The 14365-nt window shown below is 39.2% G+C and overlaps 1 protein-coding gene across 9 annotated transcripts in view; it reads right to left on the bottom strand.

Moving 5' to 3' along the window:
* Window positions 1-14365, bottom strand: part of lrch1 (leucine-rich repeats and calponin homology (CH) domain containing 1) — a 70789-nt gene that overhangs the window by 47625 nt on the left and 8799 nt on the right. For all 9 annotated transcript variants that reach the window (XM_073855165.1, XM_055215713.2, XM_055215712.2 and 6 more), the window contains exon 2: window positions 7992-8136. In XM_073855165.1, the coding sequence (XP_073711266.1) occupies window positions 7992-8136 (145 nt within the window). The remainder of the gene's footprint in view (window positions 1-7991; window positions 8137-14365) is intronic.

Genomic DNA, 14365 nt, shown 5'->3' with positions numbered 1-14365 from the left:
ACTGTTGCAGTACATCTCCCACTGCGGTGTCTCCATTAGAAGCTGTGACTTGATGTGAACTACGGTAATAACCCCACAGTAGCTCTTCTCTGAGTAACAGAGTATCCACCCGGAAGTAACAAATCTTCTCTGGACAAACACTACAAAGTCGCGATCAGATGAACTGATCTCATTGTGACAATGATATGATTGACGCGAGAGGAATTAAAATCCGATCACGCATTCCGTTACCCTCGCCTCACGGAGCGCGCGCTCGTGGCTGCGTAGCAACGGGTGACGCGACCCCACGCTGTGCAACCTCCGCTCCCAAGCAAGCACTTTGAAAAGTAAACATACTTTAAGAAACGCCTCGACTCGTTTTAACTCGCGTTGTTAGACGCGACATGTGACCGGACCCTTAAACGTTTAAATAAAAAAACGAATTTAAATAAAAATCTTTCTGCGGGCCAGATTACGTTATATTGTTGAAGGGTGACGCGGGCCGCAGAGAGGGGGAGGGCGGGCCGCAAATGGCCCGCGGGCCGGGAGTTTGAGACCACTGCTTTAGAGTGTCTTAGAGACATGGGGGTGGGCTAATTTTACTCAAGCATCCAATCAGTCTCTTAGGATCACCCCAGAGCTATTAAGCCACGCCCCTAGCAACAATTTTGGGTACCCTAGCAACATCTCCCATAGACTACCATTATAAAAAGCCCAGATGGATATCTTTGCACCAGAGTGTCATAGAGACATAGGGGTGGGCTCATTTTACTCAGGCATCCAATCAGTCTCTTGGGATTCTTATTGAGGTATTAAGCCACGCCCCTAGCAACAAAATATGAAGACCCTAGCAACATAATAAACAAAGCCTTATATCTCTGGATCTGAACATCGTAGAGACACAGGGGTTGGACCGTTTTACTTGTGGCTTGAAGTGTAATCATTATGGGATGCCAATTTTCTCCCTAGCAACCAAACTTAGTACCCTAGCAACGGAATAAACAAAGCCTTATATCTCCGCTTCAGAACATCATAGAGACACGGGGGTTGGACCGTATTACTTCTGGCTTGAAGTGTGATCATTATGGGATGCCAATTTTCTCCCTAGCAACCAAACGTAGTACCCTAGCAACGGAATAAACAAATCCTTATATCTCCGCATCAGAACATTGTAGAGACACGGGGGTTGGACCGTTTTACTTGTGACTTGAAGTGTGATCATTATGGGATGCCAGTTTTCTCCCTAGCAACCAAACTTAGTACCCTAGCAACGGAATAAACAAAGCCTTATATCTCCGCATCAGAACATTGTAGAGACACGGGGGTTGGACCGTTTTACTTGTGGCTTGAAGGGTGATCATTATGGGATGCCAATTTTCTCCCTAGCAACCAAACTTAGTACCCTAGCAACGCAATAAATGTTAGCTTCATGCTAGCTTCCTGTTAATCATGCTAACATCATGCTAGCTTGATGCTAATCATGCTAACTTCATGCTAGCTTCATGCTAATCATGCTAGCATCATGCTAGCTTCATGCTAATCATGCTAGCTTCATGCTTATCATGCTAGCATCATGCTAACTTCATGCTAATCATGCTAACATCATGCTAGCTTCATGCTAATCATGCTAGCATCATGCTAGCTTCATGCTAATCATGCTAGCATCATGCTAGCTTCATGCTAATCATGCTAGCATCATGCTAGCTTCATGCTAATCATGCTAGCTTCATGCTAGCTTCATGATAATCATGCTAACTTCATGCTAGCTTCATGCTAATCATACTAGCATCATGCTAGCTTCATGCTAATCATACTAGCTTCATGCTAATCATGCTAGCTTCATGCTAATCATTCTAGCTTTATGCTAGCTTCATGCTAATCATACTAGCATCATGCAAGCTTCATGCTAGCTTCATGCTAATCATCCTAGCTTAATGCTAATCATGCTAACATCATGCTAGCTTCATGCTAATCATTCTAGCTTCATGTTAGCTTCATGCTAATCATACTAGCATCATGCTAGCTTTATGCTAATCATACTAGCTTCATGCTAATCATGCTTGCATCATGCTAGCTTCATGCTAACTTCATGCTAATCATGCTAACTTCATGCTAGCTTCATGCTAATCATTCTAGCTTCATGCTAGCTTCATGCTAATCATACTAGCATCATGATAGCTTCATGCTAATCATACTAGCTTCATGTTAATCATGCTAACATCATGCTAGCTTCATGCTAATCATTCTAGCTTCATGCTAGCTTCATGCTAATCATACTAGCATCATGCAAGCTTCATGCTAGCTTCATGCTAATCATGCTAACTTCATGCTAGCTTCATGCTAGCTTCATGCTAATCATGCTAGCTTCATGCTAATCATACTAACATCATGCTAGCTTCATGCTAATCATACTAACTTCATGGTAATCATGCTAACATCATGCTAGCTTCATGCTAATCATTCTAGCTTCATGCTAGCTTCATGCTAATCATACTAGCATCATGCTAGCTTCATGCTTATCATACTAGCTTCATGCTAATCATGCTAACATCATGCTAGCTTCATGCTAATCATTCTAGCTTCATGCTAATCATGCTAGCTTCATGCTAATCATGCTAGCTTCATGCTAGCTTTATGCTAATCATGCTATCATCATGCTAGCCTCATGTTAAATTATGCTAGCTTCATGCTAACTTCATGCTAAATCGTGTAAGCATCATGCTAGCTTAATGTTAAAATCATGCTAGCTTCATGCTAAATCATGTTCGCTTCATGTTAAATCATGCTAACTTTATCTTAAATCATGATAGCTTCATGCTAAGTTGTCAAACTCTACTCTCAGACTAGGCTTTCTCAAGCCAACATAAAGTTTGTTCCGACGAACTTTTCTATCTAGTTATTATTATTATTCTTTTTCTGAGACTAAAATTTCTAACTCTAACTCGTCCTAGAGCTTTCAAGCTACAGCCATCAAACTTTGGACAGACCTTCGGTCTGATCTGACTCGAGTTGCTATATCTTTTCTAACTGATGGGACCTTCCGAATTCCTAAACGGGGCGCTGAAACACCCCAAAATTTCCATTGACTTAACATTGAGACAAACTTTGACGGGTCATAGCTGCAAGTGAGAAACTTGTAGAAACTTGTGGCTTACCACATCTAAGGAGTCTGACAGGCTCTGTAAGAACATACCTCACAATGGGGTGTAAGCTGTACCCCTGGGGTGTAAGGAGCCCCCAAAATTTCCCATTGACTTATAATGGGGCAGGAAACATGCCCATAAAAGGGAATAAAAGCGTCCCAGATGGAATATCTTCACTTTAGAGTGTCTTAGAGACATGGGGGGTGGGCTAATTTTACTCAAGCATCCAATCAGTCTCTTAGGATCACCCCAGAGCTATTAAGCCACGCCCCTAGCAACAATTTTGGGTACCCTAGCAACATCTCCCATAGACTACCATTATAAAAAGCCCAGATGGATATCTTTGCACCCGAGTGTCATAGAGACATAGGGGTGGGCTCATTTTACTCAGGCATCCAATCAGTCTCTTGGGATTCTTATTGAGGTATTAAGCCACGCCCCTAGCAACAAAATATGAAGACCCTAGCAACATAATAAACAAAGCCTTATATCTCTGGATCTGAACATCGTAGAGACACAGGGGTTGGACCGTTTTACTTGTGGCTTGAAGTGTAATCATTATGGGATGCCAATTTTCTCCCTAGCAACCAAACTTAGTACCCTAGCAACGGAATAAACAAAGCCTTATATCTCCGCTTCAGAACATCATAGAGACACGGGGGTTGGACCGTTTTACTTCTGGCTTGAAGTGTGATCATTATGGGATGCCAATTTTCTCCCTAGCAACCAAACGTAGTACCCTAGCAGCGGAATAAACAAAGCCTTATATCTCCGCATCAGAACATTGTAGAGACACGGGGGTTGGACCGTTTTACTTGTGGCTTGAAGTGTGATTATTATGGGATGCCAATTTTCTCCCTAGCAACCAAACTTAGTACCCTAGCAACGGAATAAACAAAGCCTTATATCTCCACATCAGAACATTGTAGAGACACGGGGGTAGGACCGTTTTACTTGTGGCTTGAAGTGTGATCATTATGGGATGCCAATTTTCTCCCTAGCAACCAAACTTAGTACCCTAGCAACGCAATAAATGTTAGCTTCATGCTAGCTTCCTGCTAATCATGCTAGCTTCATGCTAGCTTCATGCTAATCATGCTAGCATCATTCTAACTTCATGCTAATCATGCTAACATCATGCTAGCTTCATGCTAATCATGCTAGCATCATACTAGCTTCATGCTAATCATACTAGCTTCATGCTAATCATGCTAACATCATGCTAGCTTCATGCTAACATCATGCTAGCTTCATGCTAATCATGCTAGCTTCATGCTAGCTTCATGCTAATCATGCTAGCATCATGCTAATCATGCTAACATCATGCTAGCTTCATGCTAATCATGCTAACTTCATGCTAGCTTCATGCTAATCATGCTAGCATCATGCTAATCATGCAAACATCATGCTAGCTTCATGCTAACATCAAGCTAGCTTCATGTTAATCATGCTAGCTTCATGCTAATCATGCTAGCTTCATGCTAATCATGCTAGCTTCATGCTAATCATGTTAGCATCATGGTAATCATGCTAACATCATGCTAGCTTCATGCGAATCATGCTAGCATCATACTAGCTTCATGCTAATCATACTAGCTTCATGCTAATCATGCTAACATCATGCTAGCTTCATGCTAACATCATGCTAGCTTCATGCTAATCATGCTAGCGTCATGCTAGCTTCATGCTAATCATGCTAGCATCATGCTAATCATGCTAACATCATGCTAGCTTCATGCTAATCATGCTAACTTCATGCTAGCTTCAGGCTAATCATGCTAGCTTCATGCTAATCATGCAAACATCATGCTAGCTTCATGCTAACATCAAGCTAGCTTCATGTTAATCATGCTAGCTTCATGCTAATCATGCTAGCTTCATGCTAATCATGTTAGCATCATGCTAATCATGCTAACATCATGCTAGCTTCATGCTAATCATGCTAGCATCATACTAGCTTCATGCTAATCATACTAGCTTCATGCTAATCATGCTAACATCATGCTAACATCATGCTAGCTTCATGCTAATCATGCTAGCTTCATGCTAGCTTCATGCTAGCTTCATGCTAATCATGCTAGCATCATGCTAATCATGCTAACATCATGCTAGCTTCATGCTAATCATGTTAACTTCATGCTAGCTTCATGCTAATCATGCTAACTTCATGCTAGCTTCAGGCTAATCATGCTAACTTCATGTTAGCTTCATGCTAGCTTCATGCTAATCATGCAAACATCATGCTAGCTTCATGCTAACATCAAGCTAGCTTCATGCTAATCATGCTAGCTTCATGCTAATCATGCTAGCTTCATGCTAATCATGTTAGCATCATGCTAATCATGCTAGCATCATGCTAGCTTCATGCTAATCATGCTAGCTTCATGCTAACTTCATGCTAAATCGTGTAAGCATCATTCTAGCTTAATGTTAAAATCATACTAGCTTCATGCTAAATCATGCTAGCTTCATGCTAAATCATGTTCGCTTCATGTTAAATCATGCTAGCTTTATCTTAAATCATGATAGCTTCATGCTAAGTTGTCAAACTCTACTCTCAGACTAGGCTTTCTCAAGCCAACATAAAGTTTGTCCCGACGAACTTTTCTATCTAGTTATTTTTCATGTTTTTCATGATCTCACTCTCAATCTTTTCGGCCGAAATTCTCCACTGCTAACTAGGTACATTTCTCAAGAAAAAGTGAGTTATAACCTCTAGATAGTGTTAAAGTGATAGTTCACCCAAAAACCATTTGCTCACCCTCATGTTGTTCTAAACTAGGGGTGCAACGGTTTAAATTACTCATGGTTCGGTGTGTGTCACGGTTTTAGAGTCACGGTTTCGGTATGTTTCGGTGTGTATGTGTGTGTGTTTATAGGGACAAAAAGGCTACTGTCAAATTCAAAGAAAATAATATTATTTATTGGGTCACAAACACATAGCACTTTGGTCACAACAGGCTTCTTTACAAAAATAAAAACCTAAGCAGTTTTAACCTTTGCCAAAATCAACATTTTCACTTAAGAATACTTGCATTATTAAACTACATGTACCAACATACAGTAACTTCAAAATGAACATAAAATAGCTTAGATCACTGGGTTACTTTTTATATTCTATGCCACTATCTTCAAGTTTTTTCGCAAAAAGATCAGTTTGTTAACATTTAAACACAGAAGGCAATGTGTGCTGTTTTGGTCCCACCTGTGATCGCGTGCTATCAACAACACCCTGGTGATGATGCAGCAAGTGACTTGTCATATTAGATGTATTGCCTTGAGCATACGGCACCCATGCCGTGTGAATTTTACAGTTTTGTTCACTTAAGTAGACTTAAATGAAGCTAGCGGTGCATCTATTAGCGGCTTTTCCCCTTCGTTTGCTGCGCTAAACGGTCCGCAACACACACACACCAACACAAGAAGAGGAACTGTGAGGTTGGCAACAGATTTGCATACTTCGAGTTGATTGGACAGGTACTTTCACGTAAACACACACAGAATATTTTCAGAACCATACATTAGCAGATTTATGCATTGTTTTTTCACCAAACTATATTAGAAATGCGCGGTCGAATCAAACATGTGCGTGCGGAACTGTGGAAGGATAACGGGATGGTTTGATTCTTTACCGAGAACAGTTGCACCCCTATTCTAAACCTGCAGTGGCAGCTTGTGACTGCTCATCCGAGGGGCGGAAATTCAATTTATGTGTTCGGAGTGTCATGTGTGTTGCTTGTGTTTATGTGTTTGTTGCGTCATGTGAACCATATGCATCACGTGTTTTGTCAAAATAAGTGCCTGCTGCACACGCGTCAAAACCGTTTATAATAAAAGAGACGCTTACGTTCACAAAATACACGCAAGACACTGACTTAACAGTAAACTCTGATTATGCAAGTATTTGGCAAACGTGAGCGTCTCTTTTATTATAAACCCTTTAGACGCGTCTGCAGCAGTCACTTATTTTGACAAGACACGTGATGCACATAGAATCCCTCGACGCACAGAACACATATTTTGAAATGACGAACCACACACATGATGGGCTACATACATGTTGTGACGAACTTCGCATCCTGCGCCCTCGAAAAAATAAGTCGGGTGCCACTGTAAACCTGTATGAGTTTCTTTATTTGGTTGAACAAACAGAAGATATTTTGATTAATGATTTAAGCATACAGTTAATAGTACCTATTGACTTCCATAGTATTTGTTTTAAATTTTTTCTACTATGGTGGATGTCAATGGGTACCGACATCAACTGTGTGATTAGCATAATTTATCAAAATATCTTCTTTTGTGTTCAACAAAATAAAAAGACTCATACAGGTTTAGAACAACATAAGGATAAGTAAATGACAAAAAAAATCATTTTTGGCTGAACTATCCCTTTAATATCAATACTTCTGACATTTGGCCAGAAAGAGACAAACTGTCTGAATGCGTGCATATCCACATTTAATACATGTGTCAAATGCAAATAATATTTTTTTAAATTTTAAATATTTATTTAGTTCACTTGACTACTGTATGTTTTAATGGGACTTACGCATTTGCTCTGTGCATTTCTAAAGCATTACCAAAAACATTAAAGTACACACATTTAGTAACAATCCAAAACTACATCAACCAAAATGCAAATGAAATATTTCAACATGTTAGTGTAGGCTTGCTAATTAATTTACCTGAAACAGGCATACAAGCTGTGTACCTACTGGCTAATTTGATCTGCAACAGTATGCAATACACACAGTATGCACAGACAGTATACATAATGCCTACCAAACGTCTTACATTTTATCAATATTATGTTAACGAATGATGAATTGAGACATTTAATTTAGTGAATGTGTGCGTTATATTCACCTGATGTGTAAGCAAGTTAGGGACTGTAGACTAATGATGGTATCTGGAATGCTCCTGATGCAGTTGTGATAAAGGTTCAGCGTTTCCAAAGAGACCAGATGACACACTTCTGATGGGATGTCAATCAATCGATTCTTTGACAGGTCTTGGAGAGAAAGACAGTTCAGTTAACACCGGCAGTCCATAATCATCAACATTCCACAAACAGTACAACTTTACATTAAATCAATTCTAGATATATTGTCGTAGTTTTACTAACTTGACACAAGGAGGCGCTTTCAGGACTGCTGATAGTGTATCAAAGGAGGGGAAAGCTAGTGTAGTATAAGAGTTCCTGTATGTGTGAAGGAGGGGAATCCCTCCTTCCTAAAACACACAGACTCTTCCCAAATACACACACACACACACTCTCTCTCTCTCTCTCTCTCTCTCTCTCTCTCTCTCTCTCTCTCATCAAAAGCCATAATTGGTATTGCCAGAGTGCAGTAAAGGCTGATGTCATTGTTTAATAGATGACATTTAATGCGTGGGTGTATGACTGTGTAAGGGTGTTTTCAGACCTGTAGATCGATTGCTTTGTTTCTGAAACCAGGGGTTAAATGGCTACAATGTTGCAATTTCATGTTGGTTCAGTTTGTGTTCACAAGGCAATATTTTCAAACAAATATAACTGCGGTAATATTACTACATTGTTTTGAGCAGGAATCAAAACTTAGGCGGGACAACATTCTTACCATGTACTTATTGTTGGAGAAGAGCAATTAGAAGACATTTTATAAGAAAAAGGGGCGCTTTGGTTTTGAATGGCGCTGACATGCTCACCAAAACTCATCATCAAAGAACTATAAGGTGTGTTCATGGTTAATAAAGCAATGAAATAGCCTGTCTGTTAGTCCATTGGGTTGGCTTTCAGACTTATACCGAACCACTCCAGAGGTCATTTGCAATTGGGTTGAGACCACCTCGTTCAGGCGGTCTTGGATCGGTTGTTTTGGTGCCATGTTTACATATGCCTAAATGAACTGAACAAAAGGAGTAAACGCACCAGGTTCCAGAACAAAGGCTCGGGTCTGAAAACACCCTAACACACACTTTTACCAAAGCATTTGTAAAAATAAAAAAATAAACTACCGGTAATTGTAAAGTACTCTGAAATTACATGTATAATTAGGGCTGTGCAAAAATATCGATACAGCTAACTATCGTGATAATTGTTTCCTCAAAAGTGTAATATCGATATTTCAATATCTACTTTCAATATTTTTAAAACCCCATCAAATCTCTGTGTGTGCATCAAACGACCTTCTCCGCCACTGCTGTAGTTTTTGCTGTCCAGTTGTCTGTCATATACGGCCATTCGGCCAATGTCTCAGAAGTTAGCAGCAGTGAGAAAATTGCAGAAAATTTAAAAACACATGCAGCTTTCATAGCCGACATGTGGAAGCACTTTGGCTAAAATAAATCAGCTCTATTGTTTTTACATTTTTGATTAAAAAAAAAGTATTGCCATGTATCGCAACATGCATCGTAATGCATACATTGTATCATGACCAATGTATCGTGATATGTATTGTATCGTGAGGCCCTTGCCAATACCCAGCCCTATTTATAATACTTTAATAAAGCTGTGAAGGATTTGACCTAATTATGTGTGTGTTCCTATATCTCATGATGTTTCGCAAAGGTCATGGGTTTGATGCCAAGGAACACACATACTGCTAAAAGAAAGTATAGTTTGAATGCACTGTTACTTTTGATAAAACACATCTGCTAAATGCATAAATGTAAATGTGTGTAATTATCCCGTTGTAGCGACCGAATGTCCCCACACAGATATGAATAAAAATACATGTGGTTGGTAGATGCACATGTCAGTCAGGTCAGGTGGTCTCTTAGGGCTGTTTACACTTGGTATTACGATTAATTTTCGTCGATCGGATCACAAGTGGACGACACTAAAGACAGGTGTAAACGTTGTTCAAAGTTTTGAGCTCATCCACTTTCAATCACACTCAGTAGTAGTCGAAAACACTTTCGACCAAATTGCTTTTGTAGTGTAATCACGCATGTGGTCTAAATAATGTGTTCGAACAGCCACACAAGACCGCCTATTCTCTGCCTATTTATCTAATCTGAGGTACTGAGCACAATGTTTTTACATCTTTTAGCACGAAACAAACAGTGTACATCGATATCTTTAGGATTTCATTGATAACACTAAAGCGGCTGATCTCCGCATCTTTCATTAGTTTCATTTTGCAGAAGTGTGTCTAAAGGGGTGTTTATTAACTGCAAAGTGAACCTACCTAACCTTCGGCTAATAGTCGCAGTTCTTATAGGAGGACAGATTATTTATTAACTTTTTATTGGGGGTTCCAAAGAAAGGTGGACAGATGGATGATGATTTAATTATTTTAGCCCGAAGTTCAAATCTGCTGAATGGGTAGATAGGCCTATTAAACCAATGAAATATTAAAAATGATCATTTATTTTAATTATTTTGTCATTTTCACAATATTTCAATATTCAAGCAATTTACTGTCCTGTTCGCAATTTCACATGTATGTTTCATCCTACGTTTGTAGTGTCCCACACAAATATAAGTATAGCCAAGAGAGACAACAGACAAAACACAGACTAGAAAAACGGCTACATGATGAGTTGCAGGATACTGCTTGAAGAGAAACTCTTTTGATGTATGATTTGCTTTTAACATGAACTTTAACACACAAACATCAAAACCTTCCAAAAGACTCCTGATGATTTTGTTACTTTTTGTCAGTGTTTCCCAACCAGAGGGCCGGGGCCCACAGGGGACCTCAGCAGATTTCCAAGGAGGCCTTAAGATAACTTAAAATATTTAAAAAATATTGTTGTGGGCAACTAAGCGGCCTTGATCTCTATCTCTATCTCTGTTCTGCTGGATGGTAACAGTATAGTGGTTGATAGGGAAACTGTTTGTATCATTGTCAGTAAACACTGAGCAACAATATGACACAGATGGCAGGGATTATCAAACTCTTCCTGACAAAAGTGCACATAAACACATGTTTACATTGCTATCTACATGGTGACATTCTATACCAGTGCTAAAACTTCAGTTTTTTAAACAGCCACTTATTAGAGACTAACCCACACAACGACCCTAACCAATTTCCAAATGAGCATATGCCATGTCCTGAAAGAGACATTCTTTTGGGTTTAACTCACTTCTGGGGACATACAGTACGTGCCCCAATGTGTAGATTAGCATGTACACACACAAAAAGAAGAAACTCTAATTTATTCATGAATTGTTTATCCAGATGAGGACATCTCAGGATGATCCTGAAGTATAGGGAAATAAACAAGACTAACAAGTCAAGATTAATTATGTATTTAACTACCTTTAAAGCGAAACTCCACCCACTGGCAATATTTGAAAAATCCAAGAAAAGTGGGCAGATCCCAACGGAGATAGATGGGATGAACTAAGCTCGTACCAAGTGTGTGGTGAGATCGCAACAAGGGCGTGGTGAGCTTGAACCTGCTTACGTCAAGAGTCATTTTTTGGACCCAACATCCAATAGGAAAATTCAACTGCAGTAGCCACCGTTCAACCTGAAGAGGGCAGCACTCAGACGTTTTTACACCATATATTGCAGTATTGAAACACTTTATATCTTAATGTCAAAAAGCGTACTAAAATCAATGAACAGCACTAATAAAGCATCATTCTTACAGATCATTAACTAAAAAAAGTTGGTTTAGGGTTTAGTTACTCTTTAAATAAACATGTGTCTTAAAGTATAGCTTCTATCTGGTTGTCTTAACCAGTTAAGTGTGAGGACATTTTGCTGGCCACTTGATTTCCATTTGGTGGTGCTTAGTTAACTTCAAATTCAAGGATCTTTCAAGGACTTTCCAGGTCTAATACCCTCAAATTCAAGGACTAAATGTGGGGATACGTTTTAAGTGAGAGCAAGGTTACATTGTGTTACCTTTAAAGATACATTGTTACAGTTCTCTTTCAAGGACTCTCGCGCCGTGTCACTGCGGTGACACTTTGGGGACGCCTCCAAGGGTAAGTGCGTCTGAATGTTTATATCAAGTTCAACCAATGGTGAGGCTTAACGACAAAGACAGGGTAACACAAGAGCCAGGAAGTATAGCGCTATCTGAAATATTGCCAAAGGAAATATGGCAAAGGAGACGCAGCGCCTCGTTCCCTTCTTTTTTATGTGTCAAACACAACTATGGAAAAAAGCATTTTGGTATAAATCAACAGGCAAACAGTTTAGCACGTGTGCTTAAAAAGTCTACAATTTTTTAGATATTATTCTACACTACACAGGGAATATTATGGATTTATTTCCAGAAAACTTCTTGCATAAAATAGATTCAAGCACTTTCAATGACCTGTTAAAAGGTCATTGTATGTATGTATGTATGTATATTTTCAAAAACTTCCCAGGACCTTGATTTTTTCCCTCAGATTCACAAACTTTCAAGGATTTCAAGGACCCCCCAAGCTCCCCCAACAGTAAAATCTCATTGGTCCATTGCTTCAATTTATATTTATATATTACAAATATCTGAGTGTTCACACGATATGATACGGTTAACACATTGACATGCTGTTCCTAGTATTCTGAATGGTTTCTGGGTGAATATTTAATGGCCCACAGGGTCAAAAATGCCCACCCCCAACCCTTATTGTCCCTGGATGTCTCACGTCCTCAATCCCACGTTCAGGGATTTTTTATGGTAGATCCCTACAATGTTGGTATTTCCAATGGAAACATCTATGGGGGACATCTGATAACCACAAATAAGGAAAATCTTGACACAAACACAGTGAAGAGTTTGTATAATAATCTAATTATATCCTGTGTCTTATCGCTTTCTTATTCCTACTCCTTAATCTTTCAACAATTCTGTTTTCTCTGCTCTCAGAGTTTCTTTGAAGTGGGAAAAGGATGCAAAACCAGTCTGTCATTATGGTGCTTTGGGTGTGGCCTCATCCTGCGGGTTACATCTGCAATGTAAGCAGTGAAATAATCAGCAGCGTGTGTGTGAGCATTTATTTACAGTATATAATCAAACATGTGGTCCTAATTTCAACATCTACCACGTGTGCACATTAGCGCAGATGCACCTCTAAGTGTAATGTAATAGTTGTGTTTGTGTACATGCATTTCTGCCATTCAGCATTCCACTATCACTGTAATGTCTGGTGTGTGAGGTCTTTGAGTTGTGTTGAATAAGCAAACTATTTCTCGCTGACCGACCCTGATTCATTTTCACATCCACAGCTGAGTGGTCTGATTTATTCTACCACATGATTTCTGACCTAATTTTAGTTTTTTTAGCGATCAAATCTATAGCGAATAAATTGTGGAGTTTACATTGACATCTCTTTTGTGATTTTATTTTGATTTATCACCAAATGTATAGCTTGTGCAGAACACATATGAACTGATGTATATCATAAGTATATCATCTTAATCAGTATACACACACACAACCACATTTTGACCCTATTCTTGGTGTCTGGATGAAGCTCTTATGTGGGTGTCTATGTAGGGCACTAAATCTGGGTATCATCACAGTGTCAAGGACACAAACAGCTGGCGCCTGTATACTTCTTCACTTCAAAGTAGATCACAGAGAAGGTTTTCATTTACCAGGCAAACACAACACAGATCTAGGAGGAATATGTTTACAGATTTATGCAAAGAGCAAGAGCAAGGAGAGATGACTCATATTTAATATACATCAAATTATAGATCTATTAAGCACTCTATTATTAATGAAGGATATTATAAAGCATAACATTAGGAGTTTTGGAAGCAGACCATAACCAGATGCCCATGTTTTAATATCTTTTAAATGTATATAAGTGCATAATACACACAGGTTTGTTCTGTAAGACAGAGGCAGGATGTTGTCTCCTCCCCAGCTCATTGTATGATAACACGTGCAGAGAAGGCCATTTCCTTCTGGAGAAACATGGGAAACACACACGCATGTACACACCCCTTCCCAAACGCATGAAAACCTGTCCTGATACAGCCCACTTGAAAAAATCCTAATATTCCTGGCTTTAAGGAGCAACATCGACAAACCCTGAGTTAAGTTTGTCACAGTTAAGCAGGTAGAGAAGCATAAAAGCACTGCATTGTCAAGAAAACTACAAACCCCCATATGAAGTGAGACTTATGCAAATATAAGAATGCCTGAAACTGACATTTTAATACAAGTAGACTTTACCTGCACTTTAAGATGCTGAGCAGGAGATATTGTAAACCTATACATGTGTAAAAATGTAAAAACCAATTAAATGTAGGCCTATGTTCTGTAAGCACTGTAATTATGAAGACATTTAAATACTA

The sequence above is a fragment of the Misgurnus anguillicaudatus genome, chromosome 17 (assembly GCF_027580225.2).
Source record: "Misgurnus anguillicaudatus chromosome 17, ASM2758022v2, whole genome shotgun sequence".
NCBI lineage: Eukaryota > Metazoa > Chordata > Actinopteri > Cypriniformes > Cobitidae > Misgurnus > Misgurnus anguillicaudatus.
This window is presented reverse-complemented; position numbering and strand designations above follow the sequence as displayed.